Source organism: Ornithodoros turicata, chromosome 8, assembly GCF_037126465.1.
Source record: "Ornithodoros turicata isolate Travis chromosome 8, ASM3712646v1, whole genome shotgun sequence".
Lineage (NCBI taxonomy): Eukaryota > Metazoa > Arthropoda > Arachnida > Ixodida > Argasidae > Ornithodoros > Ornithodoros turicata.
The window spans coordinates 41,642,148-41,669,244 of record NC_088208.1 but is presented as its reverse complement, the minus strand read 5'-3'; the positions used below and the strand labels follow the sequence as shown (position 1 = coordinate 41,669,244).

The 27,097-nt window shown below is 43.8% G+C and overlaps 4 protein-coding genes and 1 long non-coding RNA gene across 8 annotated transcripts; 2 read left to right on the top strand and 3 right to left on the bottom strand.

Annotated features, from left to right (window-relative positions):
- The first annotated feature begins 2,194 nt into the window (after window positions 1-2,194).
- On the top strand, window positions 2,195-4,755 carry LOC135367451 (conserved oligomeric Golgi complex subunit 7-like). The gene has a single exon (XM_064600739.1). It carries the CDS (start codon window positions 2,476-2,478, stop codon window positions 4,594-4,596), a length of 2,121 nt encoding a protein of 706 aa, XP_064456809.1. The 5' UTR covers window positions 2,195-2,475; the 3' UTR covers window positions 4,597-4,755.
- Window positions 4,644-9,655, bottom strand: LOC135367453 (late secretory pathway protein AVL9 homolog). The gene is made up of 16 exons (XM_064600740.1): window positions 9,298-9,655; window positions 9,032-9,131; window positions 8,893-8,978; window positions 8,603-8,831; window positions 8,383-8,462; window positions 8,252-8,321; window positions 7,919-8,198; window positions 7,515-7,608; window positions 6,782-6,934; window positions 6,584-6,718; window positions 6,386-6,524; window positions 6,250-6,330; window positions 6,073-6,190; window positions 5,960-6,016; window positions 5,818-5,909; window positions 4,644-4,854 (listed from the first exon to the last, which is right to left on the bottom strand). Exons 1-16 carry the CDS (start codon window positions 9,370-9,372, stop codon window positions 4,751-4,753), a joined length of 1,893 nt encoding a protein of 630 aa, XP_064456810.1. The 5' UTR covers window positions 9,373-9,655; the 3' UTR covers window positions 4,644-4,750.
- On the bottom strand, window positions 5,338-5,807 carry LOC135367456 (uncharacterized). Its single transcript, XR_010414468.1, has 2 exons — window positions 5,605-5,807; window positions 5,338-5,515 (listed from the first exon to the last, which is right to left on the bottom strand). It is a non-coding gene; the product is annotated as an uncharacterized LOC135367456 (long non-coding RNA).
- Window positions 9,577-13,455, top strand: LOC135367454 (post-GPI attachment to proteins factor 3-like). 2 transcript variants are annotated; one of them, XM_064600742.1, is made up of 8 exons: window positions 9,577-9,678; window positions 11,255-11,407; window positions 11,578-11,640; window positions 11,705-11,766; window positions 11,843-11,961; window positions 12,014-12,212; window positions 12,266-12,340; window positions 12,565-13,455. In XM_064600742.1, the coding sequence occupies exons 1-8, from the start codon at window positions 9,637-9,639 to the stop codon at window positions 12,617-12,619; spliced, it is 768 nt and encodes a 255-aa protein (XP_064456812.1). In that variant the 5' UTR covers window positions 9,577-9,636; the 3' UTR covers window positions 12,620-13,455. The 2 variants fall into 2 exon arrangements, with proteins under 2 accessions (XP_064456812.1, XP_064456811.1); XM_064600741.1 differs by lacking the exon at window positions 9,577-9,678 and adding an exon at window positions 9,788-10,311.
- LOC135367455 (protein FAM117B-like) lies at window positions 11,977-25,294 on the bottom strand. 3 transcript variants are annotated; one of them, XM_064600744.1, is made up of 9 exons: window positions 24,890-25,294; window positions 18,640-18,761; window positions 18,525-18,584; window positions 15,813-15,980; window positions 15,702-15,743; window positions 15,522-15,645; window positions 14,273-14,402; window positions 14,117-14,210; window positions 11,977-12,322 (listed from the first exon to the last, which is right to left on the bottom strand). In XM_064600744.1, the coding sequence occupies exons 1-9, from the start codon at window positions 25,080-25,082 to the stop codon at window positions 12,287-12,289; spliced, it is 969 nt and encodes a 322-aa protein (XP_064456814.1). In that variant the 5' UTR covers window positions 25,083-25,294; the 3' UTR covers window positions 11,977-12,286. The 3 variants fall into 3 exon arrangements, with proteins under 3 accessions (XP_064456814.1, XP_064456815.1, XP_064456813.1); XM_064600745.1 differs by lacking the exon at window positions 11,977-12,322 and having other exon boundaries at window positions 13,411-14,210; window positions 24,890-25,028; window positions 25,120-25,293; XM_064600743.1 differs by lacking the exon at window positions 11,977-12,322 and having other exon boundaries at window positions 13,411-14,210.
- Window positions 25,295-27,097: the final 1,803 nt, after the last annotated feature.

The window sequence follows — 27,097 nt, the reverse complement described above, 5'->3', positions numbered from 1 at the left end:
GTGAAACACATAGAAAGGACAAATACATACAAAGCCTCAAAATGCCTAAGAAATTAATGAATTCCCGGTAAAGATGCGGGTTCGAGTCCATTTCGTCACTGAACGCCCAGTACACGTTCCATGTGGTGGCATCAGAAAAACAAAGGGGAGACGCCTCTAAGGTGAGCACACTTGAACAGGTCCAGACACTGCTGGCCGGTATACATGATAAATTGTGGCCCTCTAAATAGAATTGATCGCTTTGCCCCCCTAATATATGCTACAGAATTCAGACGTAGTACAACACAAGCCATTCACCTGCATCCCAGGTGAAAAATGTTAGCAGTTAAGAGTGACTTCTGAAACAATTTCTACTGGAAACCACTTAATTTGTACGTGAATGGTTTAAGGTGGAAATTGTTTCATAAATCATTGGAACTGCAGACATTTTTCACCTGGGATGGAAGCCCAACCAAACAGAGTAAAATCCAACACCGCCGAGGGAGACTGTCACGCACTCCATCTCGCTGTAATTTATTATGGTGCGCTGCAAGGAGGGAAATAAGATGCTTATCACCAAGTAATACGTGTTCGTTTTGTTACAGTGTGGTAAGAAAGAGCACTTTGAATGAATACGATCTATGCCAAAAATTGCTTTACTTATTTCACGCTCCAAATAACAAGCATACTGTGGGGGGAGCTGTTACTGTTACGTCTCCCTTGGATTGGATTATCAGTATCCTAATGTGGCTGTACGTAGCTTTGATCGCTGAATCTTTGGCAGCGATGACGCAAACTAAAGTCGGTCGAGAGGTCTTTACTGCGACTTGGCCAATTTTTGGAACATTTCATGTCCAGATTACACCTTCACCCGGACACCGAACTTAATGAAAAAATGTAGAGAATGATGGAGAGAAAAATGAGACTTGTTGTGTCTGTCCCTTGGTGTTCCCTAGTCTCGGGGTTTTTACATTATGCACCCAACATAAAGGGACCATGAAACGATATTTGACATGCCCACGATCATTTTTAATTAGTTCCCCTGTATTAAAGCATTCACTCTGTGAAATATCAAGTTGAAAATCGTACAAATAGCGAAAATAATCGATATTTGCCACAGACGTGAACGGCAGCTGCTACGGCCCGCCTCCGAGGCGCCGTGACATCATACACAGAATATGTTGCCGATTCGCGGACGGGCTTTTGCGAGCAAAGTGCAAAATTTTCAAACAAGTTTGTATACTTGGTCATGAAATATGTTTTAATTTGACTTGGAGACAAGATTGTAACTAACCGTTTACACAGAATCCTACGAGAGTTACCAGAGCACGTTTTCCCCTTCGTCGGTGACATTTTACGAGCTGCCGAACGATCCATAGACGTGCCGCATAACCTCTTCCTCCATTGCTGATAATTTGCCTTTCGCCATATTTCAAGTGATTTCGACGGGAGAAAACCGAAACCCACGTGGCCCGGCCGGGTGTGTCTTCCTCGTCGTTCACAGTTGGCTGAGAGGACTGGATGGCAATGACGTAAGCCCACTTCCAAGTCATATATCCAGCGGTCACGCCCTGCTATTTTTGTCTGATAACTGCGCCCCCGTTGTACTGAATACGGTCAAAAGTCGATGTGTGTACGATAGTGATGGATCATGAGAACGGTTTCCTGAAGAGTACTCGGAAATCATTTCATGGTCCCTTTAAGCCTTGATTTTCCGAACTGTTCAGGTGGAATCCGGACAGATAGCAACCCTAAGTGCGACCACGGTCCTTTGATCGTTGTGCGACGATAAACCTCCGGATCGGGAGCATTGAAAACGCGCGCGCCAAAGTCACGTGACCGTAAGACGGTCACGTGACTTTGGCGCGCGCGTTTTCAATGCGACGTCAGCGGACCACGTGACACTTTCTCCCCTCCTCCTGTATACCAAGGCCGCACAAGGCAGCCTCCGAAAAGGTTCTCCCACCATAGAAATCACGTGAGCCACGGATGGCCAGATTTTGACAGAGCGAAAGCCACTAAGCGCCGCCTGGTGACATGGAGGAGGAAACGTAAACCGTGAAAAAGCAACCAACATTTTAAACTAGACTTTTCCTTCTTTTATCTCTTGTGTATTTTATTAGTCCCAGAGGCTATGGCGAACCTCCTACCAGAAGCCGAGTTTGGCCCACCCTGACTCAAAAGCCTCAAAAGGGAAGCATGCCATGCTACTGAGCACATTGTGTTGGGGTGCCTTCATATTTCCCCCAAGGCCCGAACCATAGCCCGAACAGACTCTCTGGCGAAGCGCTGGGCTTCGGTGGCGGCGACGAGTGTGTGATCCTCACAAAGAAAGCACTGGAATATTGGTGTAGACCAGGACTCGTGCTACTCAGCCCGCCCGATACAAGGGAACGGTCCCAAGATCATCATCATCATCATCATGCTGCCAGGGGGCACCACGATCCATCCTGATCCATCCCATCCATTCATATCGAAGATCCAACGTCATCGGCAATGAATCTGTCAGCATTTTCAAGCTACAACTTCGACCCTAAAAAATGGATCAACTCAGCATTCCAAGGCCCGGAAGCGCAGGATAACAAAGAAGCTTACGCATCCCAAGTTGCTTTCAAACTCCAACTGTTCATACAAGAAATGAACAGTGCCCTTGAAGAAACAGCTCAGCAGGTTCAACAGAATTTGCCTAACGTGCTTCGGGACGTCGCGAACATGCAGCAAGAAGCTGCCTTCTTGAGACAGCAAATGGTTGTTGTACAAAAGGACATTGAGAAAGTGGAACATGACTCCTTCAGGTCCATGAAGACACTTCTGGAAATCGACAAAATCAAACTACGCATGCTTCAAGCTAATGAAGCCCTCAGAGAAGCTGACAATTGGACCACGTTATCGTCGGACGTTGATCAAATCTTTCAGACGGGTAACGTCCAAAACATAACGGAGCTTTTAGTCGGCATGCAGTCTAGTCTGGAGGTTCTTGCTGATGTTGCAGATTACCAAGTCCGTTCACAACTATTAGAAACGCTCAAAAACCGACTGGAAGCAATGTTAGGTCCCTACCTTGTGCAGGCGTTTTCTTCACAGTCGGTAGATGGCGCTAAGACTTGCGTCCGGATATTCACCGACATTCATCGTCTGCCCCAACTGTTAAAATACTACCACACCTGCCAAAAGTCAAAGTTGTTGGAATCTTGGCAGAAAATTGTCGAGAGTCAAGATTCCTTCTTGCCCTGGCTGAATAATTTCTACGACTTAATGTTGTCCACTTGGCACGAGCAGACCCGGTGGTGTGCCCAAGTGTTTCCTGAGCCACCGTCAGTCTTTGTTATGGCTGACATTATTGTGGACGTTGTGTCGAGTCTTGACCCAAGCCTGTCGTTCTGTCTAGATGCTGCTATCAGGCAGCAGGACATACCATCCGCTTACCTTCTCAATGCCATGCAGGCGACAAGACGATTCTGCAAGAGTGTCCAAGTGTCCATTTCTGGTATTCAGCCTGCCTACGTCAACAATCCTCATGTGGTAACCCTCGTAAAGACCTTGTATGCTTTCTGTCGACCTCACATAGAAAACTACGGTGCCCTTGAAGAAAAACACTTACTTTCGCAACTTTCTGCGCTCAACATGAGCAGCGACTCTATCGTAGACTCCGTTAATTTAATGTCGGACTCTGTAGGGAAGATATTTCTGCTCGCCAAAGAGTCTGAGGCACGTTGTACTGCAGTTTCTTGTGGATGCAGTTATCCGCAGCTAGTGGCGGTGTTAGACAGTTTTTTTTGTGCCTACTACGAACGATGCAGCTTAATCCTAGGACAGCTCAAGTCCATTTCCAAGTGTGAAAGCTGGACTTTATTTCAGCATTCTCTGAAATGCATGCAGTCCTGCGGAGAAATGGTACTCCAGTTGGGAACCTTTGAATCCACACTCACTTGCAACATTAAATCTGTGCTGAAGCAGCTCGAGGAAGGTGTGGAAAACTATCTCCTCACACCACAGTTGCAGAAGGAGCTGGGAAACTTTGCGATGCAGCTTCACCTCAAAGACTTTGTTTTACTTGCACAGAGTAATGCCAGGGTTCGCCAGCTATGCGTTGACTTTAGTCAATTTGCATTTGATACAGTCTTTGCAGAGATCCGCTCTCACTTGGCACAAGTTCCTAACATGATGGTCTGGACAGAGGACCTTCCGCAGTTCAGCTTATCGCCTCTTGAGTACATAACTCAAATTGGACAGTACTTGCTAACCATTCCTCAACACATCGAACCCTTCATTGTGGAAGAAAATGAAGCTCTCAAAATTGCACTTGGACACAGCAAACTTGAAAAGCCCACTGAGGGGGTGGATCACATCGCTGACTACTTGCTGGGATGCGTTGCAAGAGACACCATGCGCACTTATATTGATGTCATCATACAGATTGAAAGACTCACATCTCAAGCATCCAGTCAGCTAGCAACAGATATTGGTTATCTATGCAATGTGCTCGACGACCTTGGCTTGACACCCCTTGACAGTCTGCAACACTTAATGGCATTGCTAAAATGTCCGCCACAAGAGCTTGCAATGCAGGATGGTCAACTGGCCCAGATGGTTAAGACAATGCGTGCGTCCCATTAAAACTTTTTGGCAAAATTTCCTCCTCTAGTGTACTCTGAACACAACCCAACGACTGTCGGTTTTTATTTTCGTAGCTTGGCTGGCACAATTCTCATTTATGGTAATGAAAGGAATAAATAATAAATTATGCTTCTGCAGAGTAGCAAAAGTCAAACTATTCACAGTTGTCTTCCTTGGAGGGGAGAGACTCTTGCGATGAAACATTAAAGTGGGACCACAACGATGATACCACTGACTTTGCAGACGTCAAAGCTCCGCCTGAAACATCATTATAATGAGTGAATGAAGCTTGTTTGTCTGCAGCATACGTTGCATAATGCGAGACTCTGTACAAACATGTCAATATCCTTCCGTTATTGTCATTTTAGTTACGTGTTAGTGCGCATGGAGAGAGGGGGATTCAAAACCCCCAGTTTTCATCACGACCTTGGCTACTACCAAAGAGTCAAAGAATGACATATTCCGAATTAAGGCATATACAGCCGACTCAACACGGTTTGTGCAAAAGTCCAGAAAAATGAATTTGTACTTATTCGGTGGCCAGAAAAACTTGTCAATGTTTCATTGCTGAAGGTTTTTCCATGCTATCACGTCCATTTGTACATCACCGAAGAACATTTCTTCACCTTGCACCAACAAAACTATCACCTTTGTCAGTTTCCCATTTTCCTCAGAGTGATTTCCATTAACCCATCCCAACGATCGCGTCAACATACACTCGCAAAGGACAGAAGCGAGGCAGGAAAGCAGAACTGGATCTATAATATCTTGGAGCCAGCAGTTAAAGATGGTTTGAGGATACAAATCATACACAAAATGGCATCCTGGGCGCGAACAAAGGGATGTATGGGGTCGTCCTGTGACAGTGTCCAAGTAATCTGTCCTTGACTGTAGCTAACAAAATTTTAGGGGGTATTTCCTGAAATAACCAGATCGTATGTAAGTGTTGTGACATGACCAACAGACCAATGTCACCTTACTACTAGACCTATTGACCGTTGAACTGACCTATCTGGGGCATAAACGGTATTATTGTGGAAGAGCTGTACTGAAATCAGTGATGGGCAAAGAATATAAGGCACAGTACATCTGGAAAGCAATCTATGAAAGAGATATGAAATAAACAGTATCTCGAGGGAATCACAGAAACTATTTCCAAACTGAGGTACAGGTGGGGTAGATAGAACCACATTCTGCGCCCTCAGTAGACTGGATACCTACCAACAACTTTTCCAGTCGTCTGTGCAACCGCACGGCCTGTGGATACAACTGCCTGGTTGATCTTGCGACCCCTTTCTGAACTCTGTATGGAACTGCAAGAGTTTCTCTTCAATTGAAGCCATCTGAGTGAGAATTAACTCACTGTGATATCCGTAGCTTCATATCGGCCACTGTTGGCCATTGTCCTCTGTAGAAGTGCCTGGAGAAGAATGATGATGATGATCAAATCATACCCTGATACCCTCATACACATACCCTGATGGAATTTCGTCGAGACAAGGGTGCTCAACACTGTTCCACATTTTAAAGTTGTGCGTCGTTTTCCATGTACTAATAAAAGACGCATTGAATGAGTCCTGTTCTCTACTGCCCTCTGTCAATAGAAAAGGAATTTTCTTTCAGTGAAGATATAAAAGCATGTATGGAAGGTACCTTCTAACTGTGCCGTTCTTAACAGGCTGACTAGATATATCTTGAACTGGGCCCGTAGCCACTCGTCTCCGCCTTGCCAACCTTTGGAAAGAAAATCCACCTGTCCCATCACTTTTTTAGGTTGGGAGACACTCACCTGTCCCTTCGAGGAATACATCTTTGCTCTCATCAAGCACATTCTTGACAAGGTAGTCTGCAAATCGGAGGTCCTCCATTGTCAAGTTGATTTGCCGACGCAAATCGCTATCAAAGACATTGATCTTGCCCTCATCGATCTACAAGAATAGAAAACCCAATGTACCTTTTATACATTAGTGGGCGATGATGGACTCACCTCCACAATGACATCAAAGAGGTGCTTCTTCTGTTTAAAGAGGTCATTAGTGGCACCCACGATGCAGCTCCTTACACTCATGTCATTCAGAACATCAATTATGGGCAATGATACGTACGGCAGGCACAGTGAACCCTACACAATACAATACAATACAATACAATATTTGTCCCTCTCATTCACCATAATGGGATTGACCTTTGTGAAAATGCTGAGTGGTAGTCCACATTCTTCATTTCTGAGTGCCAACACTTTGGACTGGAGTACAAGATCTTCTGCAGGACTTTCAGGTAAGTTAAATGTGATCACACCATCTTCCAGTGGAGATGTCTCTTCCTTCATTGCAGTTTCCTCAAAAAATAATTACAGTCAAACGACACTCTCACATGAATGGTCACACAACTACGTACTACAAAAATTACCACCACTAAGTACTGTGTATCCACATGGAATCAAGTGTGGTCCGAATAAAACGGATGGTAAGGCGATGGTAAACACAAGTGCTACAAATGGTGATGCCAATATCTACAACCCTACCATGCCATGTCTGGAATTGTGCTGTTTCAAGTCTTCACCACAAGAGGCATCATATGACAGAGAAGGCCTGGTTTATTACTCCTTAGACACTCATAAACCTCTTAGAGGTGCAAGCAGAGCTCTGGTGTGAGACACATTTTTGAATGAGCGTCTCAGTAGACTCCCTAATTTGAGGATACCCAACGCATAATCCAGGTGGAAACAAGTTTCATGTGTTGTCAATAAACAAGTATAGCGCAACCATAGATAACTTTCACAGGTGGGGAAGTTGCTTTCTATTGCACAGACCTCAGTAGGTGAGGAGCTGAGTTTTGTCCCACAAGGATCAATCGCAAGTTTGAGGACGTGGCTGTTGTGTGTCTCACTGCATCCACTACAGCAATAAATTCCCTACCTTTGACGCTAAGCTGTAGATGGCAGATGGAACTCTACTCCATATGGACTCTTTACACAAGGACTTGCTGTCATCCACAAACTCCAACTTGGATCTGCGCAACATCCTCCATCACTATGTTTCAAACACACATTCAAAGAATGTACACAAAATTTTCATTCTAGAGGCACCTTCTTCTAATAGCTCACAATTTATGCGTATTTATTTATCCATCGATAATACTCTACCGCACCACCAGAGTAGCATTGTGTATTTATACCACACAGTGATAATCTCTAGCAGATAACGTAGAAGGGCCAAACTAAGCTGAAATGTGGCGACTGCTTTCACTCCCTGAGGAGATTTGGCCTTGTGCATCATGGTTCACACAATGCATAGCCACTATTTTCTCTTTTAAGGCTCACCTCATCTCAGTCTTATCCTTGGGATCTAAGAGTTCCTCAATATCACTGACTAGTTTGTCCTCATCCTCAAAGACATCTCCCACTAGACTGGTGGGCAAGATCTTGTTCAACAACTGCTCAGACTCCGATCCGCTGTCCAGGGCCCTGATCGTCTTGGAGAGTAGACTCAGGTCTTGAGAGGGGTTCTCGTCATCCAAGCTCTGCTTCCTGGGTTCCGTTTCCTGCATGTTCTTGCCACTGAGGGTGGAGGCCGATTCCAGTAAGCCTTGCTCAACCAATCCTAAGTGAGTAAAGTAAGTGTAAAGCACAATTTTTAAAATTTCTCTTACCAACCTGGAAAAAGGGAACAAAGAGTAAGCACAGTTGAACAGAGATCTTTAACTGGGGTCTTGTAAAACAGCACCTGCAGTAAAAGATACATGTGGTTAGGGGTAGTTGCCTAGAGGCAAGAGAGCCAATAGTGCCTTTCGCTCAAGCAGCAAGAGCTTGAAGAGCAGCACTGCCTTGTGTTTAAAATGGAGAATCAGGTCTCGGGATGATAGACCTGCAAGGAACAAAAAGTGAAATCTGTACAATGCATAATGCCTTAAGGTGGAAATAAGTCCAGGTAGTTGGTGACAAGGACCAGGGTTAGGAACAAAATGAGTGTGAGCTGGTGGATGGAGTTGGCAGTCGTTTATTTACCCAGAAATGGCTGTCCGCCCTCGAGCATATCTGATGAGAGCAGGGAATTGAGGCTACAAAAAGTTTCCTCCAGAAGTGACACTTTACTGAAGTCTCTTTCTTCAAAGTATGCATGAGTGACCAGCTGGAGTTTGGCTTGGATTAAGCCAAAGAGAGGGAGCCGACTCAAGACACAAACACTCTTCTGCACAGAACTGCGTGTGATGTCGGATCCACGGTGGAGCAGCTTCTGCATGACAGACATTTCTTTCTTGTCATCGCCAGTTGAAAAATTACGCAAAATTACGCACCTCAGCATTGATTTGTCGATAACAGGAAATTCCAAAAATTGTGTTTTTTGGGTTGTCCAAGCCAGGAAGATGAAAATAAACTGTATCTGAAAAGAAAGAGATACATTTCTTGGAAGGTACCTTTTTTCTTTCTACTCACCTTCTTCATAATTGTGTGCACCATCAGGCAAGGCAAGAGACGGGAGATGCTTCCAAGCTTCAGGGAGCTCATCAGCCAATGGTGGATAAGCGTATTCCAGCTGGAAATAATGCCCGTTTTAAACCAACCATTTTGTGACAAGCGCAATACTTGCCCATATGATATTTCCAAAATAGTGCTGCCCTCGCCCTAAGGACGAAGAGTAGCTCCTTCCCCAGCGTACATTATAGCACATTTACAACCACTTTATGGACACAGAACCGCACCTGGTAACCCCTGATGTGATGGAAACCAACGACGACAACGTGCAGAACAGGTGAACCGTTGCCAGGTAGTTCCATAGCAGCGCAGAAACGAATCAATTGACGAAGCACGCGTTGCTATGTTTCTGCTGCATATTTAGTTGCATTACTTTATATTACATAGCGAATTAAAAACATAAACATGGCCCCAAGGGATCGCCACACATGCTGTGAGCATACGGCTACATTATGTATGCGCTATAAATAGCGCTTAATAAGTAAACACTTTAACAATCAGTTTGCAGATATCCTTCTACGTTAAAAACACTCGACAGAAAGCAGAGCCAACAGAGCGTACGTCGGATGCCGCGCCGCCTGCTCGTCGTTCGTTCAGGTTCAGTCAAGGTACTTTGATTCAATTTGCAAATTTTACTACAACACATCGTGAAATAACATCAGAAAGGCATCCTTTTCTCTCGAAGGTAATTTACAAAGTGTCTCGTCTTTCTCTTCTTTTTTTTTTTTTCTTTTCTGGCCGACATTTTGAGCTGGCAACTACCAACTAACCACCCGAAGGGATAACGAAACTTTTCCGTGGAAACCGCCAGCTACTATGGAATCGGAGTTCGCAACATGCAGACGCCCTGCTCATGTGATCGTATGTACCCGCGTTCGCCGCACGAGCGATTTTGAGCACGCGGCATTAATCACATGCTGATAAGATGGAGTGGACAAATGTCTCCTGACGATATGGGAAACCGGGCTATATTCTCTGGTTTCCAGTGTATGCTTCTGATATGTGTTATCGGTTCTTGCATTGCATCTCAAGGCGATCAATGCATTCCCTATCAATCTTGTCTTCGAAGATGCCTCGGGGACAACTGTACAACGGGTGGAGAGACATTCCTTTTGCAACGACCCTGGTATCTAAGTATTCTCGACTGGGACTGTTTGGACGAGTGTCGCTATGGTTGTATGTGGCACGCCTTGGAGTTCTTCGAAAACGTCGGCGAACCCGTACCACAGTTCCACGGAAAGGTGCCCTTCTCACATTTTTGCGGGAGATATGTCGCGAGACAACTATGATCGTGAAAGTGAATTAATTTAGTGTCTTCTGCAAAACCGCATTGATATCATTGCTTTCCATCCCATAACACACATATTGTGAATTTTTTTGTTATACAGTACACTGTATATTAGAGGAAAAAAAGATTCTCTTTGGCTGTACGTACTACGTGAGTTGGTAAGTTGAAAAAAGTCATGTAGAACGTCATGGTGAGAGCCACTTTAGTGGTGAGGCACTGCTGACAGTGGCTCCAGAAACAGCTGTCCAGTGCTGGTATGGCGACGTTTCAGTACTTATCAACTGTATATCACATGAAAGAACTCATGTTCTGAGGCTGGAACAACATAGAAGGGACAGATACATACAAAGCCTCAATTTGCCTAAGAAATTAACGATGAAAGATGAAAGTCACTGAAAAGGTTAACCAGCTGTAGGTAGAGCCCTGGACCGGTAATCCAGAAGATGTGGGTTCGAGTCCTACAGCTGGCTAACCTTTTCAGTGACTTCCATCTTTCATTGTATATTACATATTTTTCTATGTAGTGCTCATCGCTACATTTTATTTGAGAGAGCGAAAACTAAATTGAAAGAACGATTTGGAGCCCATATGAGGTCCATCCATTTTCCCTATGCCTCGCAATCCCTGCGTGGCTTAGTGACATTGGTTCGAAATAAGAAGCAAGCTATGTGCAACTTTAGAAAACGTGGTGAAAGATGTTGGTAGAGCTGTCCTTTAATACTAACTTGAATTAGCCAAAGTTAAATGCCACGTGGGATTATATTTTTTCATCGTTTTGGATGATACGAGCTAGAAGGTTTTTAGTTAGGTCTGACTTGTTTTCAGAAAGGGTTTTAATAGTAGCTCAATGAAGAGTACCGAGAAAGCGGAATGCATTTATGTAAAATGTTTTTCAGTGGCCATTCCTGCGAATGTACGGGATCCAAGAACCTGCTTCCGTGCTGTTTTCCTTGCTCAACGGTCTTAGCCACGTTTGGATGTGGCGCAAGTTTCGTGCAAAGGTGCCACCGTCTGCCCCAAATTACTTGCTCTGGAATGGACAGGCTCTGGTCAGTCCTATTGATGATGTTTCAGTAGAAAAAACAAAGTCCAGCTAATAGGAATGGTTAGTGCCTCTGTGGCGCTTTAGTTTCAATGGAACTTTGGGTGCTGCTTGTACAAATTCTAGCTGCATTATCCTTGTATGGTGGAAGCAAAAATGTGAGTCTCTTTTGAACAGCTCTCCATTAATGCGTGGCTTTGGTCCGCTATATTTCATGCAAGAGACACTCCAGTCACAGAGGTATGTAGCATTAGAGGTACGTAAGACACACAATTGACACAATTTGTCTTTATTGTGTGTACAGAAGTTGGACTACTTCTGTGCCTTCTCACTGGTGCTTTACTCCCTGTACAGTTTATGCATAAGGTATATCTATCTTCCTATATATATATATATATACCCTGTTTGTCCCACTTATTTGTCCCTATATACTTCCCTGCAGGATGGGCTTGACCTTAGCCATAAGTGCACCCTTTGCGGCCTTCTTTGCCTACCATATCCATTACCTGACCTTTGTGCATTTTGACTATGGTTACAATATGTTGGCCAATGTTGTTGCTGGTGAGTGAATAGGGGTGTGAATGGGGGTGAATTTATTGACATAGGAGTGCAGGAATGTTGAGTTCCATGGGATGGCTGGCCTGGTGCAATTGGCATAGACGTCCTTATGTATGGAGGTGCATTGTTGTCACCATTGCCATAAATGTCCTTCTGCTACTGGAACTGGGGGACTTTCCACCGTGGATGTTTATTCTAGATGCCCACGCTCTGTGGCACCTTGGGACTGCTCCTCTGCCATTGCTTTGGTACAGGTCAGTTGGCTCAGCCATTTTCCCATCATCGTGTGTCAAAGAGATGTGTGCAGGTTCCTAATCGATGACTGCCTTTACGAACTGAGACGATCAAAAGGTGCAACACCGTCCTGTGAAAAGCACAATCTGTGAGTTCCCTTCCTAATAACCTATGAGAGCAAACTCTCCCTTGGAAACTCTCCATACAGTACATTCAAGTGGACGCTCCACATTGCATTTTCATGAGGCACACGCTTTGCCACAACAAAAACAGACTGAGGCTGGCAATAACACATATACTAGCAACAATATAATATGTGGTGCAACAGGCATTGTGCGTGACATTGCATAGTAATGATTTGACTCTTTCTAGGAACCTCAATGGCACTCAAAATGGGAACCATGCTGGCAAGAACAAAGCGAGCTGATGCTTCCTCTATTGTTAGCGCAAGAGCAATAACAACAACTCGAGTGAAACAATTTTTAACAGTGAAACTTCTTTACCAAGCCATCAAATGTAGTAATACGAGAAATCTTTAGTGACCTGTTGCACTACATAAGAAATTTCTACAAACGCCTCCATGTACAAGGCCGTAAAAAAATGTATGACAAATTCTACACATAAGTCGCTTACAATAGTGTTATCAGCGAAATTTTTACAAACAAGTGGGGGGAACCCGAGATAATCTGAGATTTCATTGTAATATATATATATGGGAGTTTTTCATTAAAAAAATCTACGAGACAGCAACAGCATTGTGCAACAAAGTATGTAACTACCAGATCACTGATTACATAAATTAATCAACTTTCTAAAACTTGATTAACAAATTGTTACAAATGAATAATTAGTAAATGCCACCTGTGCTGGTCTCGTAGACTTTTTAATAGAAATTCTGTAGGGACAGGGGCCATGCAAGTTAAGAGTGTTAATGCATTGGATCAAGTTTCAGACCAAGGTTTGATATGTACACACAGTTTCTGTGATCATGTTGTTGTTCTAACACTAATAGTTGTTTTTAGACATTATACTGTTGTGCTGCATAGCAAGGTTGTCTCAATAATTGGACTAGTCAAGACAGGGCACAAAATTTGCAGTCATTGATGTGACCATTAGAGAACCACAGTCTCTAGTCCATTTTGAGTTTTCGGGATCAAAAGAAAGAGGAAATGTTTCTTCCAGTATCTTTGTTAGTTTTTAAAAATTGTTACGAGCCTCTATAGACAAGTTTTTATTGAATAAAAGCTTTACGTACTTTTTTAACAGCACTTTTATCTTGCACAATTTAGCACCGAAATGGCAGGTGCTATGTCACAATGGGATCTATGTACAAGGGGTGGCAACAAAAAGGGATAACAGTACATATCCCAAGTTTGGAATCATTTTGGACTTGACAAGGGATTTCCCTCTCCCAAGTGCACAGCCAAAGGTCACTTGACATGTCTCAATTCGGGAATGGATTCACATTTCAATATGCTTAGCTGGATAGGAATCAAGCTGGAGGAATCCTCAATGGGATTCCATTTCATGGCAAAGAACTGAGGGTGGGTGCCAAATGAAAACCCTAATCATGGCATTGTCCTGCATAAGGCACACAAACAATGATGCTCCCTGCATCTTTATCAGGTACAGACCTCCTCTGTGATTCACACTTGCAAGTACTACATTTTGCTCACTTTCATTTCATCCCATCCCTGGTGTCACACAAAGTACAAACAATGTTGTGCCCTCTTCTACACATAAAAAGCATTTTACAATTAATGATTGACCATTATGGTACAGGGATAATACACTTCCTCTCTCATATTTATTAAACAAAGGGGGTCAAGTCTGGTTTCAACAAGGCACAGTCGGTAGGGAAGTGTCATTTGAGCCTCTCATTGAGAAGAAAGGAGTCCACCTTGTGAGGCACTTGGTTCCTTACCAGGGGGCAAAACGCTGACCTCTGGCTTGGCCGCAGCACAAATTGGCTGCTTGGTTTTGGCATGTTGTCTATGTGCTCCTCAGAAGACGGCTTTCTGAAAAACAAAATTATTCTGCAGTGATTCCAATCCTTTTGACTCCCATTAAAAGAGTGTACCTGGCCTCGTCAATAATCCTGACCTTCTCACAACCATCAGGAGGCTCTCGTGCCAGGAACTTGTTGATTTGAGGGCTGCTGCCTAACTTATTACCTTCGTATTCTGGTGAAGAACCACTTTTGTTACACTCTGAAAAAGGGATAATTCTTTATTAAACGGTGTAGTTTACGCTATAATGCGAGAGGGTCATTCCATGGAAACGAAGCAGTTGATGGAGAGCGGACTGTCAACTAAAATTCATCAAAAGAGTAGAAAGGTACGCAAAAATGAGTTGACTTCAAGTCACGTTCCACACTATGTTAATTTCGTACTTTTTATCATAATTGAAAACTTTGATTCTGTTACGGAGCTACAATGAAAATTATACCGGGCTGTTTCTTGCTTCGGCGCTAAGCAACGAACGTCATTTCAGCCCAAGATGCGCGCCATGGAGCAGTCCCGGTGAAAAACATAGTGCGAAGCTGTCCAAAGGATGCGGAACGTTTGCGACAAGTGTTGTAGGCTACAATTCAGTGAATCGGTATTGAAAAATGAAGCAGTGCGCATATTCGGTACGCTACCATCGGACCCGTCCCAAACCCACATGGCAACGATACGTTAGCACGCACTTGTCCCGCTATCTCACTGGATGCCGCCAAAGACGGCTCTATTTTCACCGCGTTTTTCTTCAAAATGGTAGCGCTGCGTCAACTAATTTTGCTCGTATTATACTAACTGAAAGACGCACTTTCATATCAGAGCAAGTTATTTTTACATTTGAGTGCCCCTTTAATGAGCGGGAGAAAATATTTGTGTTTTATTTGTGTGATATACTATATCGAGTCACTGACTATGGGACCAGGCTGGACGGATGCTACCGTGTTCTGGACTGTCCAAAACTAGCAAAGCGATATAATTTTTGCTTCAGGAAGTTTACTTGGCCTACAAGACTGGTAAGAAAGTACGGCTGTGTGCAAACATTATGATTCTTATAATTGTCAATGTTGGTCATGCAACTATTCGCGGAGTTGCTCAAACCTTTCCTGACCTGGAAGCTCAAGTTTATCACCCAACGTAGAGGTGTAACTCAAAAGCAGCATTCCCATGTTGTGGCAATGCAATGCACGATGTCACAGGTTAGATACGTTCTAAATATGCTGCTTGTTTCGGTGTCTCGCATAATTACTGTGAGCTTCACCATGTGCCATCAGTAGGGGAGAGCCAATACACAAGCAGAGTGAGTGTGACATTATCTCTCCCTTCCATTACCTGGACTGGTTGCTTGTGGAAAGAGGCTGTCGTCTGTGCAGGAAGTCTGTGTGTCTACGCTACAGGTGGAATGAAAGAGCTCAGCAATGGGGGCCCTGTGCCCTTCTGGGGTAGGACCCATGACCTGGCAGAAAAACTCATTCCAAGTCACCTATATTATATGCTATACAGATAGCTTACCCTTTCCAATTCATTTCCAGAGAATACTAGACGTTCAATCTCCTTTAAAGGAACAAAAGCACCTGCTTAGAATAAACGCAACAATCCTAAAACAAGCCAATCCAAGCTCACCTGATTCAAGCCCTCAACACTGTTATGCATGCGTGGGACCAAAGGTATCGTCCGTGGCTCACTGTGTGACGCAGGTATTGTGATGGGACCTGTGCACAGTGGCAAGTGGTGGTCCCCTTGAACTGGGCTCCAACGTGGAGATGTCCGCTGGAGCTTCTGTCGGATGTACTGTTTGTGCAAAATAATACTCTCAGTTGTAGTCATATAAATGCTCTCATCATTAAAAGGTTTCTCTAAAGTTTTCAGTCACAATCACCACGGTCCTTCGATAATCCCAGTGTACTCTCTCCTTTAAAAATAAATACATCCCCTTATATTCTTTTATTACTCGCGTTAAGAATTAGGATGAGGCAACAATACATTGTTTCATGCTTTGTGTCTCATCTAACATGTTTCAAGTTGATTCATTCAAATGGTGGGCTCGTACGAGCTGTCACAAAGATCATGCCAGTGTGGCCTTGGTAGACAAAGGCTCATCAAGATTTTCCAATGGTGATGGCAAAGAGATAACCCTCCTGCCGACATAGTACTTGAGGCTGCTCTGGATCACATTCCGAAGATGTTGACGGCAGGAGTTGACGATAGATGAAACTTGCGTCATCAGTGTCTGAAGCTCTGTAAATCTAAAGCAAGCTTCCCCAAGAATCTTTCGGCAAGATCAGGTTTCTTTGTACCCAAAGCGAATTCAATCTTGAGAAAATTCACCAACTTGGTGCCGTTTCCCTTAGCAGAAGCAGAATGAGATTCCATTTCTGTCTGAGTAAGATGCAGACCGACAGCCACTGTTTTTAAAAGGGGTTTTTAAAAAAAATATTTTGGGGACACCCAAAATATATGCATTGGTAATCCTGCAATGGCAGGCTCCTTCAAATGGAGCTATCTTGAGTACTGGAAGCTTGGCCATTCTGATCCAAAGCTCTCAGTGTGAATGAGATGTTCATAATCAGCAATGGCATTTCTGAACTAGCTTCCTCCTGTGAAATTAACTCTACCATGCCCTGTATTACTCTTCTCGGGTTGATTCTTGAGGGACTTTCTAAAAATTATCTCAGTATTCTGGGCTCTTCTTGACGCTCGTTTTGCCTTTCAAAGTAGCATCATTAAATCGTAAAAAATTAGGAGGATAGATGCAACCACTACACATTTATTGGAATAATAATGAGCTTGAGTTCCTTCTCTATCATGAAGGTAGTATTTTTTCCCTTGCTCTTCTTCAATGGTGCAACAGACTGAATGAGATTGTAAGCCAGCACATTTGCCTCCTGCATGCACAAACACACTGGTTTCTTCAACAAGGGAGACCATCACTACATGCCAGTATCTCCGCCAGAGGTAGTTTGCATTTGGCATAGTTAGCTTTCCTAAAAAACTGCGCAAACCAAACTCATATTTTCCTGGACAACCCTATTTATATCAGTTGTTGTCATATGGATCTCCACTAAGCTAATTTTATCGTGGGAGTAGGACATTTTGTGCTTCTTCAAGAGTGATGCATAGAATAATGCATGAATGGCCAAACACATCTGTGACAACCATCATACTATTGTATTGTTTTTAATAATAATAATCGTAAAAGTTTATTCACAAATGTCTACATAAAACGTAAACTAAAGCAGGAATATCGTGAAAAAGAAATGTCCGCTTTTGTCTTCTCATACGGTATTCGAGGTATAGCTCACAACTCACTTTCCAGTTATCTTACGTTCAGGTATCAGTGTGTTACTCTCCATGTGCTCCATAAGGGTCAATTCTTGGTCCCACTTGGTTTCTAACTTAAATTAATCCTATCAGAACACCGCATACAAATCAACTTATACTCGATGCGGACAATAGTAGCGTCCTTTTCTGTCATAACACAAATAAATATCCCAATCGACAATTACCTCAAAGACTCCAAATATGGGCACCACCAGGATGTGAAATTCCGAACGCAACAGACCCAGCAACCTCGCCGATGATTAAGCAGGGTAATTTCTCGGCGAGGGATGATATTATTATCGCTTGGTCTTTGTTCAAATGTAACTTCAATGGGCTCATCTGTGAGATGACCAATCTAAGTTCCCAGGAATTGTTCCTCAACCAAGACCTCCATCAAAAATATGTTCCACACGCAATCAACGACTTTTACAGTATATTCGTGCCCAAGAACAAACCGATGAACCAGAATGTTCTAAATCTGCGACAAATTAAATTTCCGGGTGTTTAGTTTGAGGAAACCAATGTTAAAGCAATTGCATCTGAAACTGCAAGGAATTCCTTTTCATTAAGAAGAGTACTCTAATTTAGCCCACACTAAACCACTGCTTGCTAGGATTGACAAATATCACAAATTACAACAGGATCAAAGTATTACAGAGGAGAGCAATAAGTTCCATCATTAACAATCCTGAACAGATACACACATGCTTGGAAACACACATTTCTCTTCTATTCCACACATATTATGCCACAAGTTATCTTGTGCCAAAATTTTACTCACCTCTTTGTGAAATCTCTATGGTATCAGGAATATATAAAAAAAGTTAATTGAAGCAATACTTGCTCACGACATGCTGCCAGATATGGACTAAATCGGATCACTCTTTTCCCATCGTATTGGTATATTGCTGCTTGATCATAATTGGTATCACTTGCTCATATTATGTTTGCCCGGTATTGACTAGTTTAAATAACTTTACTCGTAGTCTGGAAATACCATTAGGGATTTCTCACCTTCATTTCCAAAGAATCTTTCTTCTTTAGCCTTTCCATCTCTTTCCAGTCTTCGGGTGTCTGCATGAATCCAAAGAGTGAAAATCATCCAGAATCAAGACTGTTTTTCACAGACCTGGGTTGCTCTTTCAACCATGGGTCGTCCACAATAACTCTGCACATCCCATTGTCCCGACAGGTAGATGCTGTCAAGTGAAGCTGCCCTCCGGAGTAAACGTGTCTTCCCGATACACGTCACTGTGATTCAAAAACACATCTTTCTATCACCATTTGGCTGCACTTGCTCTGCATATGTGTATTTGTCAGTATTCATTTTGTGTTCTGCACGAGTTCACGGCTGGATACAAAGTGCAGTACGAGTGCGAGACAGATAAACATGTGCTAACAAGCTTTGCATCGGCCGAGAAGATTTTTTTCTTCATAAAAATACACAGAGATGAAGAGGTTCTCCTCATAGCCTTCCTTTTCATCAGTAGAATGCATACGTCGGAATATGGGTACAGAGCCATAAGAAACACTTATTCCAATGACTAAAAAAGGTATCTCTAAACTTGAAGCCATTCTTCTCTAAAGCCCTATGCTTCTGTATCTGCGCTATGTGCTCTATGCTTCTGTATCTGTCGCTCAGCAAACGGTTACAGTTATTATTTAGTTTGAGAAAAGATTTACTACATATTAATAAGGCCAGGTACATTACAACGTACATCAATCAAGAAACAGAATGAAGATTCTCCGTAACTCGTTCTTTCCACGAACCATTAGAAATCTTGTCTCGGTTTACTCATATGCTATGCAACGTTTACTCTGTTATTCAGCTACATTGTCATCTATTGATTATGGTTTGTGCAATTACTGTATACCGCAGAATTGTCTAATTTTATTGCCTCGTGGAATTGTGCACTGTATTAACCTCGTAATTCCACCACCTACTCCTGTTACAGCCCCACCTTGGGATAACAGTATGTTTGAAATAAATAAGTATCAACCTACTTGCAGATAATGTTGTAGGTTGTTGTCATTAACATTTTGTTGAGAGCCACATTAATGTGTTCTTGAATTGGATACCACAGCATGAGCTCTCTCAAATCATTTCCGCAGGAAAAGTCAGCCAGAAAGGCCTTGTTTTCTTGCAGTTCCATGGGCGCTAACAATGTCTTCCTGTTGAGTGACAACATCCAAATGCTCCCCAAAGCACGACAAACTTAGAAACACTTTTGTTGCCTAACGTTGTGCACGCCATAACTTTTTGTTACAGTTACCTGACGACCGCAGGATATACGAGGGTGGTTCCATAAGTTTCCGGCCTTTTTAATAGTCATATCACACCCTTTTAATCACATAGTCACCCTTAACTTCCATGCACTTTTGACACCCTTCAACCAGCTTTTTTATACCCTTGAAAAAATAGTCCCAAGTTTTGTCCGCAAAATGCTGGAAAACTGCCTGTTGCACCTCACTATCGTTTTGAAATCTCCGTCTCCCTCTTCAAGTTTGAGAACAGGAAGTATTCACTCGGTGCCAAGTCTGGACTGTAGGGTGGGGGATGGATTTCTTCCAAGCCGCACTCAGTGCAGCCTTGGCAACAGAAGCCGTGTGGACAAGGGCATTGTCCTGGAGCAACCGGACAACTCGACTCAACCTGCCGCGCCCTTTTCCTTGATGGCGTCTCGCAGTCGGTGCAGGAGTGAAGCATAATATGTCGCAATCACTGTGGTGTTCCTCTCTTTGAAGTCGATGAGGAGGATCCCGTGACAATCCCAAAATATTGTTGCCATGATCTTTGTGGATTGTGTGACCTTGGCTTTTCTTGGGGGTGCTTCTCCTGGTTTGCGCCATTCCATCGACTCATTTCTCGAAAGGGCACCATAGTCTCACCACCTGTGACAATTGACTTCAATATTTCTTCTTCGTTCTTTTGACAGAGCTCCAAAAACTCTTTGGCACAGACGACGCGCTGTTGCTTTTGAACTGACGAGAGAAGTCGTGGCACCCATCTCGCACTGACCTTTTTCATGTGAAGGCCCTCGCCGATGATGCGAAAAACGGTTGTTTTAGAAAGCACCAGCCTTTCTGAGATTTCCTTCACCTTCAGACGCCCGTCGCTCAGCACTTCCACTGGACGACCATTGCGTGGATCATCTTCAATGGACTCTCGCCCCAGTCGAAACTGCTTAACCCAGTCTTTTACCGTTGTGTACGACGGAGACGCTTCGCTGCACACGTTGTCCAGTCGCGCTTTAATTTCTTGAGGCGAAAGTCCCTCTTTTGTCAAGAATTTTATCACAGCGCGGTACTCGATTTTTTCCATTTTAACTGAAGAGTGCACCCTGGCTGTTTGAAATGCCGCTCTCCAACCGACAAAAGCATGGAGGGGGTTGAGGATGGTGCTCCGGCCCTCCAACAGATGGCGCCACGCATCCTTAATCGCATTTTCTACCTCGGGCCGGAAACTTATGGAACCACCCTCGTATTTGAGAACATTGCTCATTTGATAAAAATAAGAATGCCCGGTATGTATCTATATCATCAATTTTTTGTTTTGTTTTACGGCTTTCAGTTGAACCTCTGTATGCTATAAGGGGATAAGACAACTTCTATTGTTTTCCTTGCTGCAATGACATCTAAATACCAAAACGTACCCAAGAGTAAATGCATGCACTTGAGGTTTTCTGAGCACACTTGCAAGAATATGCAGAGGGGTGTTGTCACATACATTCATACAAAGTGCTAAAGTGGCCTTGAATGAAAGCATAAAGTAAAAAGTAAACACTTGAAAAACTCTAATAGTAGATGATGTCACAAAACAAGTCCATACTTGACACACGCATTCTATCGCACTAAAAAGGAAGAATAAAAACTGAATAAATAATAATGTTAAGGAAACAATAAAAAGCCAAATAACTCTGTAGCATAATTAGAGTAATTTCAATTCCACTTGGACCACTTGAAGGATCTTGAACGACCGGGCAAATATTGCTCCGCAACAGGTGCCAGTGTGAAATGCCTCCTCCTCAATGGAATGCCAAAGGTAGGATAACAGTAGCAGTTTTCCATGAGGAAGGTAAAGACCATGAATGGCTCCCTTCCACCCCACCTTGATTCAAGAAACAGAGTAAACATTTCTTGCAAGTCTGGGCCAATCGACCCTAGTAAAGACATCATTGGCCAAGGTTCCCGCAAGCACCGAGGAAAGTATTCCAATCTTCCTCCGATATGCATTTCAAAAGATCCAAATTTTTGCCATTGCAAGAGGGTGTTAAAGTCAAACCGGGACTTTCCGTCTCCTGAGCGTACAAATGGCTCGCGCTACTTCTTTTACGTCATTTTCACGCGTGACAGACGTCTGCATTCACCACGTGGTGGTTCAAAGTTTGTGCAAAACAAAAGACACGTGCTGGACAAGATGGCCGACAACGAGGTGAGTATGCAAACCGAACAGCGAATCCTCATCAAGTTTCTCGTGAATGAAGGCATAAAGTCATCTGAAATTCACAGAGGACTTCAGGCTCAGTATGGCCACAATACGCTTAGCCACAGCAAAGCGTTTGAGTGGTGCAAACGGTTCCGAGACAGCCGTACATCAGCGTAGGAAGATCCCGGCCCGGGCGGCTCAGAGCCCCAGTGTCAGAGTTCCTGAGAACATGCAACTTGTGGAGCACCTGATCCTCAAGGACTGACGGATAACATGTCTCGAACTGGCTCGAAAGACGGACCTTTCTGTGGGAACGTTCAACGGTATCATTCATGAACACCTCCAGTTTCGGAAAGTTAGTGCCCGTTGGGTCCCGAGGCAGCTCTCCCTGTTTGACCAGCAGAGAAGACTGGAAATCTCCCAAGAGCTAAGGTACAGTTTTGACACTGAAGGACAGCCGTTCCTTGATCGGATCATCACGTGCGATGAAATGTGGGTGCACCACTCACTCCTGAGTTTGAACGCGCATCAAAACAATGGAAGCATTTGGGCTCGCCCGCTCCCAAGAAGTTCCAAAGCACCCCGTCTGCGGGTAAGGTCATGGCCACGGTTTTCTGGGACAAGGCTGACGTTGTTCAAGTTGATTTTCTGCCCAGTGGTACCACCATCAATAGTGCATATTACTGCCACGTTCCCAGGGATGTGCATAAGGCGCTGAAGTAAAAGCGGCTGGGCCTCATCACCAAATGAGTCCTCTTCCTACAGGACAATGCACGCCCGCATACCACGCATTTCACCACATGCACCTTACAGGAACCTGACTGGGAGTTGCTGCCACATCTCCCTTACAGTCCAGACCTTGCCCCAAGCGATTTTCATCTCTTCTGGCCACTGAAGGCGTTCCTTGGGGGCCACCACTTCAGCTGCAACGACAAGGTCAAGAATGTGGACCGATCATGGCTACTACACGCCGGTAAGGATTTCTACGCTGCTGGCATCCAAGCCCTCGTGAAACGCTGAGACAAGTGCATTAGTCCAGCTGGAGATTACGTTGAAAAATAAAACTAATTTCTCGCCTGTAAGTTCATTTTACTTTTGCAAAAAATGAAAAGTCCCGGTTTGACTTAAACACCCCTCGTATATGGGCAATCGAAAGTGTCATCCACACGGGGTCTGACCCTTCACCTTACATCCCTTTTACATTGGGGGGCAGAAGCTCATGGCCCCTGCGGAGATATTCCTCGAAAGAAAAGCAAAACATACACAGGGCATTCTGGAAAGCCAATGTGACCGCACCATAAATTGTGCACAGTGTAAAATGAACACTTTTGATATATCAAAATTATACCAATCTTGGATCCCTAGGTTGGCATTTAATCGTGTCATAATAATCATCTTCAATGCAGAACACGGTTGCCAAGTATGAACTAAGCTTAGCTAAGCTACACACTGCCCTCAGTCGCTAGAAACACTTTGCTGCCGCTATGTAAAGTAGACTGACAGAGACCATTGTTTCAAAGTAATTCTCCTCCATAAAACAGGTTCCCAACATTCCCCACTTAAGTACCGTCCGATATCGCTTACAAGTTGGCATCAAAATTGTTGCAACTCATCATTCATTCTAATATAATCAAGTTCTTAGAAGGCAATTGACAAATATTCTCCAACCAACATCACTTTCGTAAAGGTCATTCCTGTGAAACTCAGTTATCAACTGTCATTCCTGATATTCGTTGTAATCTTGACAAAAAATACCAGACTGACGCCATATTTCTCCACTTTTCCAAAGAGTTTGACCTCATAATTGGCTCATGGTGAAACTTGCACATTATGACATAGATTGAATAACGCTTCATACTTTTCTCACTAACCGTTCGCAGTCAGTTCTTGTTAATCACTCCACATGAAACTTGGCTCCTGTAATTTCTGGTGTATCGCAGGGTTCCATAACTGGGCCACTTTTGTTTCTAATTTGTAGTGGACTAACAAGTACTATATGACTTTTCGCTGACGACCGTGTGGTATATGGATGTATCACAGTGCTTCTGATCAGACTGCTTTACAGAAAGATATTAACTCAATCCAAGAATGGTGTAAAAAATAAAAAATGAAACTAAACATTGACATATGTTGCCACGTATCCTTTTGTCAAATTCTTACAGAGTGTAGGCGCCACCATGTGAGCCGTCACTAACAGAATGAAAGTTGTGACACCGCTCAGATGATCCTCAAATTTCTCAAAATCTCCAACAATGCGTGTCTATCGATAGTGTGTTGCATTTTGCGCGAACACTAAAAAGTATTTTACACAATTTTTGGGCACTAATAATTTATTAATACTGATATTTTCCCATTCCCGTTAGAAAAGCAATGAGGCAAAATTTACAATGTGGCATTTTTTACACCAATCCAGGTAAGTTTTTACTATCATTCAGTCAGTGCAATTCAATCGCCCACTTCCTTATGTATTTTATCGTGTATGTGTTTCATACCGTTTCAGATCTTTGCTCGCTTCACCCTCCAACCTCGATTTATTCAAAGAGGGGCAGATCCAGGATTTTTCTAGTGTCCAAGCACAATATGTGATGAGAGAAATTGAGGGGGCCTCAGTAGACCCCTCCTCATCATCTGTCGATACCATATACATGAATGTCGGCTCTTAGACACAGAAATGGTATACCATTTAACATCGTTGTGGGTCTGTCGGATTCAATGAACTTGTAAGCCTTTTAGTGTCACGTATGCGTAAGAACATATAGAAATCAAACCAAACCAACCCAAAGTCATTGCATAAAGACACCTAAAAACTAGCTTTACGACAAAATTTTCACTTGCTTCTTTTCTTTTTTCTCGAAACCTTCATAACTTGAGAAGCAAATAAATGCAAGCCACTACATTTTTCCTTCGGTGTGAAACGTCAAAGAGCTGAGCCGGTGTGTTAGGCTTAATTTACCTTTGGTACCCGGTGACCACTTGGATTCGGGTGACTGATGCCCGTCGTAACATATGGTCGCTTTGGTGCCACTCGAAGTCTGTGTTGGACTACTGCCTTGACGCATCAAGGCTACGGGAACCGTGGCACGCATCGGACCCTGCTTTCCGGAGCAGGGCGGAGGATTCAGTCTGACTCGCGGGATTCCTGACATTTTCAATAGAAACTGATGACAAGTTGCAGTGCCTCACCTTTGCAATTTCTATTGCAAGCACAGAACCGAGTGCTAAGAGCCATATATTACAAGCAATTACAAGCTAGCATTCAGTTTGGATACCCATAGTTACTGGAATAAAAACCGAAAACGCTGGAAACAGATCCGGACAAACACCAGCAGACAACAGCCCAGGGTCGCCAACCGAAGAGAAGCCGTCATGCAACGAACGTAAACATTTTTTTCTTTGGAACACAAGGGAACAAAAAGGCAAAGACGCACAATACAGCACAACACCACAATGAAGAATTATGGACTGGGAAGAAAGCTAGGAATATCTTGAACGTCATCCATCCCATGTACATATCCGCAAAGTAATTTTACATTTTATCCAGGCAGATATATATAGTCCATAGGATTTTCTATGGCGATTTTCGAGGATATTCTTTTGCTGATCATGAACGGCTTTCTTGTTTACTTTCAGGAGGTGACCATAACCAGACTATCGTGCACCGGGGCCAAATATTGAGGGGCCGCGATGCTTCTATTTTTTCATGGTGGTTAATAATTATATAAATTTTCATCTTAGGGCCGAGATATGAATTGGAAAGTTGTAGAGCATGTCGAGAAACACCCATCGCAGTTGTTTTGCTTGCGTGGAGTGAAAAACGCGCACGAAATCCGAAAGTGTACCACGTGACTTTCTCCTCGACTTTCAGAGCTCCCGAGTCGGACCCGAGTGCTTCTTTCACAATATTTCATCCTTAACATATTCGTTTTCAAAAAAGCTAGGCAACCACCTTCCGCCGTTTTCTGCTAAAACACTGCAGGCGCCGCGAGACTCAACGCTAACGTGTTGCCACAAGCACAAACGTCATCAGGGGTTGCGCATGCGCGTTCCAGATATGTGTGATTTACGCTTTATATTATGACCTACGAGTCTCTACCGTACGTACGGATTCAATCTTTTGACGGATCGCAACACAAATCTGTCTATGCAGCTGCGTGCCAGGCCTCGGCTGGGCTAAGTTTTGGGCAGCCGGGGTCGGGTACGGAGGGGTCGGACGGGTAAATTCGGGCCCGTGAAGCGCTCTACTCCACACTATATTGGCCGTCATTGTCTCTCTAATCCGCGCTGGCTTTAGAGGCCTACTGTGGAGTTTCGTGTGAAATGAAAATGCATGCGGCAAACCAGAGTCGTGTCATACCAGGACCTGTTACACCTGCGGGCAGTCTGGAATAGCCATCGAATACTCTCTAAGGGATGCAATGCTGTGTGGCAGTTGACACGCATATTCGATCGCCATTGGATTCAATCCTCATTAGAAGACTGTCCGCCTTTGTGACAGGGCCATCAGCCACCACTCAGGCGACTAGAATACGCTACGCCTCGGTTTGCATTCGCTTGTGACGCGCACGATTGCACCGATGCACATTAGCTTGGACACACCTTATGTGGCAGATGATAATATAGCATATATACGAAGGCAAACTGATCGACAAGAAACTTGAGGACCTACTCCGAGTTTGGGCACAACAATTGAGCTCGTGTTGTTCTTTTAGACCCCGCTGCACCATAGGTAGGACACCCCGTATGTGACACAGGATAAAATAGCATATGCGCAGACAAGCTGGTGGACAAGAAACTTGAGGGCCTACTCTGAGTTTGGACACAACAATTGAGCTCGTGTTGTTCTTTTAGACCCCGGTGCACCATAGGTAGGACACCCCGTATGTGACACAGGATAAAATAGCATATGCGCAGACAAGCTGGTGGACAAGAAACTTGAGGGCCTACTCTGAGTTTGGACACAACAATTGAGCTCGTGTTGTTCTTTTAGACCCCGCTGCACCATAGGTAGGACACCCCGTATGTGACACAGGATAAAATAGCATATGCGCAGACAAGCTGGTGGACAAGAAACTTGAGGGCCTACTCTGAGTTTGGACACAACAATTGAGCTCGTGTTGTTCTTTTAGACCCCGGTGCACCATAGGTAGGACACTCCGTATGT

What these genes read in the sequence shown, in the direction of transcription:
- LOC135367451 (XM_064600739.1), top strand. Translation starts at nt 2,476, where the DNA reads ATGAATCTGTCAGCATTTTCAAGCTACAACTTCGACCCTAAAAAATGG.
- LOC135367453 (XM_064600740.1), bottom strand. Translation starts at nt 9,372, where the DNA reads ATGGAACTACCTGGCAACGGTTCACCTGTTCTGCACGTTGTCGTCGTT. An exon ending in GGGCGGACAGCCATTTCTGG is followed by an intron (nt 8,463 to 8,602) that starts GTAAATAAACGA and finishes TGTTCCTTGCAG; the next exon opens with GTCTATCATCCCGAGACCTG. An exon ending in TCTTTGTTCCCTTTTTCCAG is followed by an intron (nt 8,199 to 8,251) that starts GTTGGTAAGAGA and finishes TTACTCACTTAG; the next exon opens with GATTGGTTGAGCAAGGCTTA.
- LOC135367454 (XM_064600741.1), top strand. Translation starts at nt 9,985, where the DNA reads ATGCTGATAAGATGGAGTGGACAAATGTCTCCTGACGATATGGGAAAC. An exon ending in TACCACAGTTCCACGGAAAG is followed by an intron (nt 10,312 to 11,254) that starts GTGCCCTTCTCA and finishes AATGTTTTTCAG; the next exon opens with TGGCCATTCCTGCGAATGTA. An exon ending in GTTGGCCAATGTTGTTGCTG is followed by an intron (nt 11,962 to 12,013) that starts GTGAGTGAATAG and finishes ATAGGAGTGCAG; the next exon opens with GAATGTTGAGTTCCATGGGA.
- LOC135367455 (XM_064600743.1), bottom strand. Translation starts at nt 25,082, where the DNA reads ATGTCAGGAATCCCGCGAGTCAGACTGAATCCTCCGCCCTGCTCCGGA. An exon ending in AAGATTCTTTGGAAATGAAG is followed by an intron (nt 15,981 to 18,524) that starts GTGAGAAATCCC and finishes TTGCACAAACAG; the next exon opens with TACATCCGACAGAAGCTCCA. An exon ending in TCCACAAGCAACCAGTCCAG is followed by an intron (nt 14,403 to 15,521) that starts GTAATGGAAGGG and finishes TCCCTTTTTCAG; the next exon opens with AGTGTAACAAAAGTGGTTCT.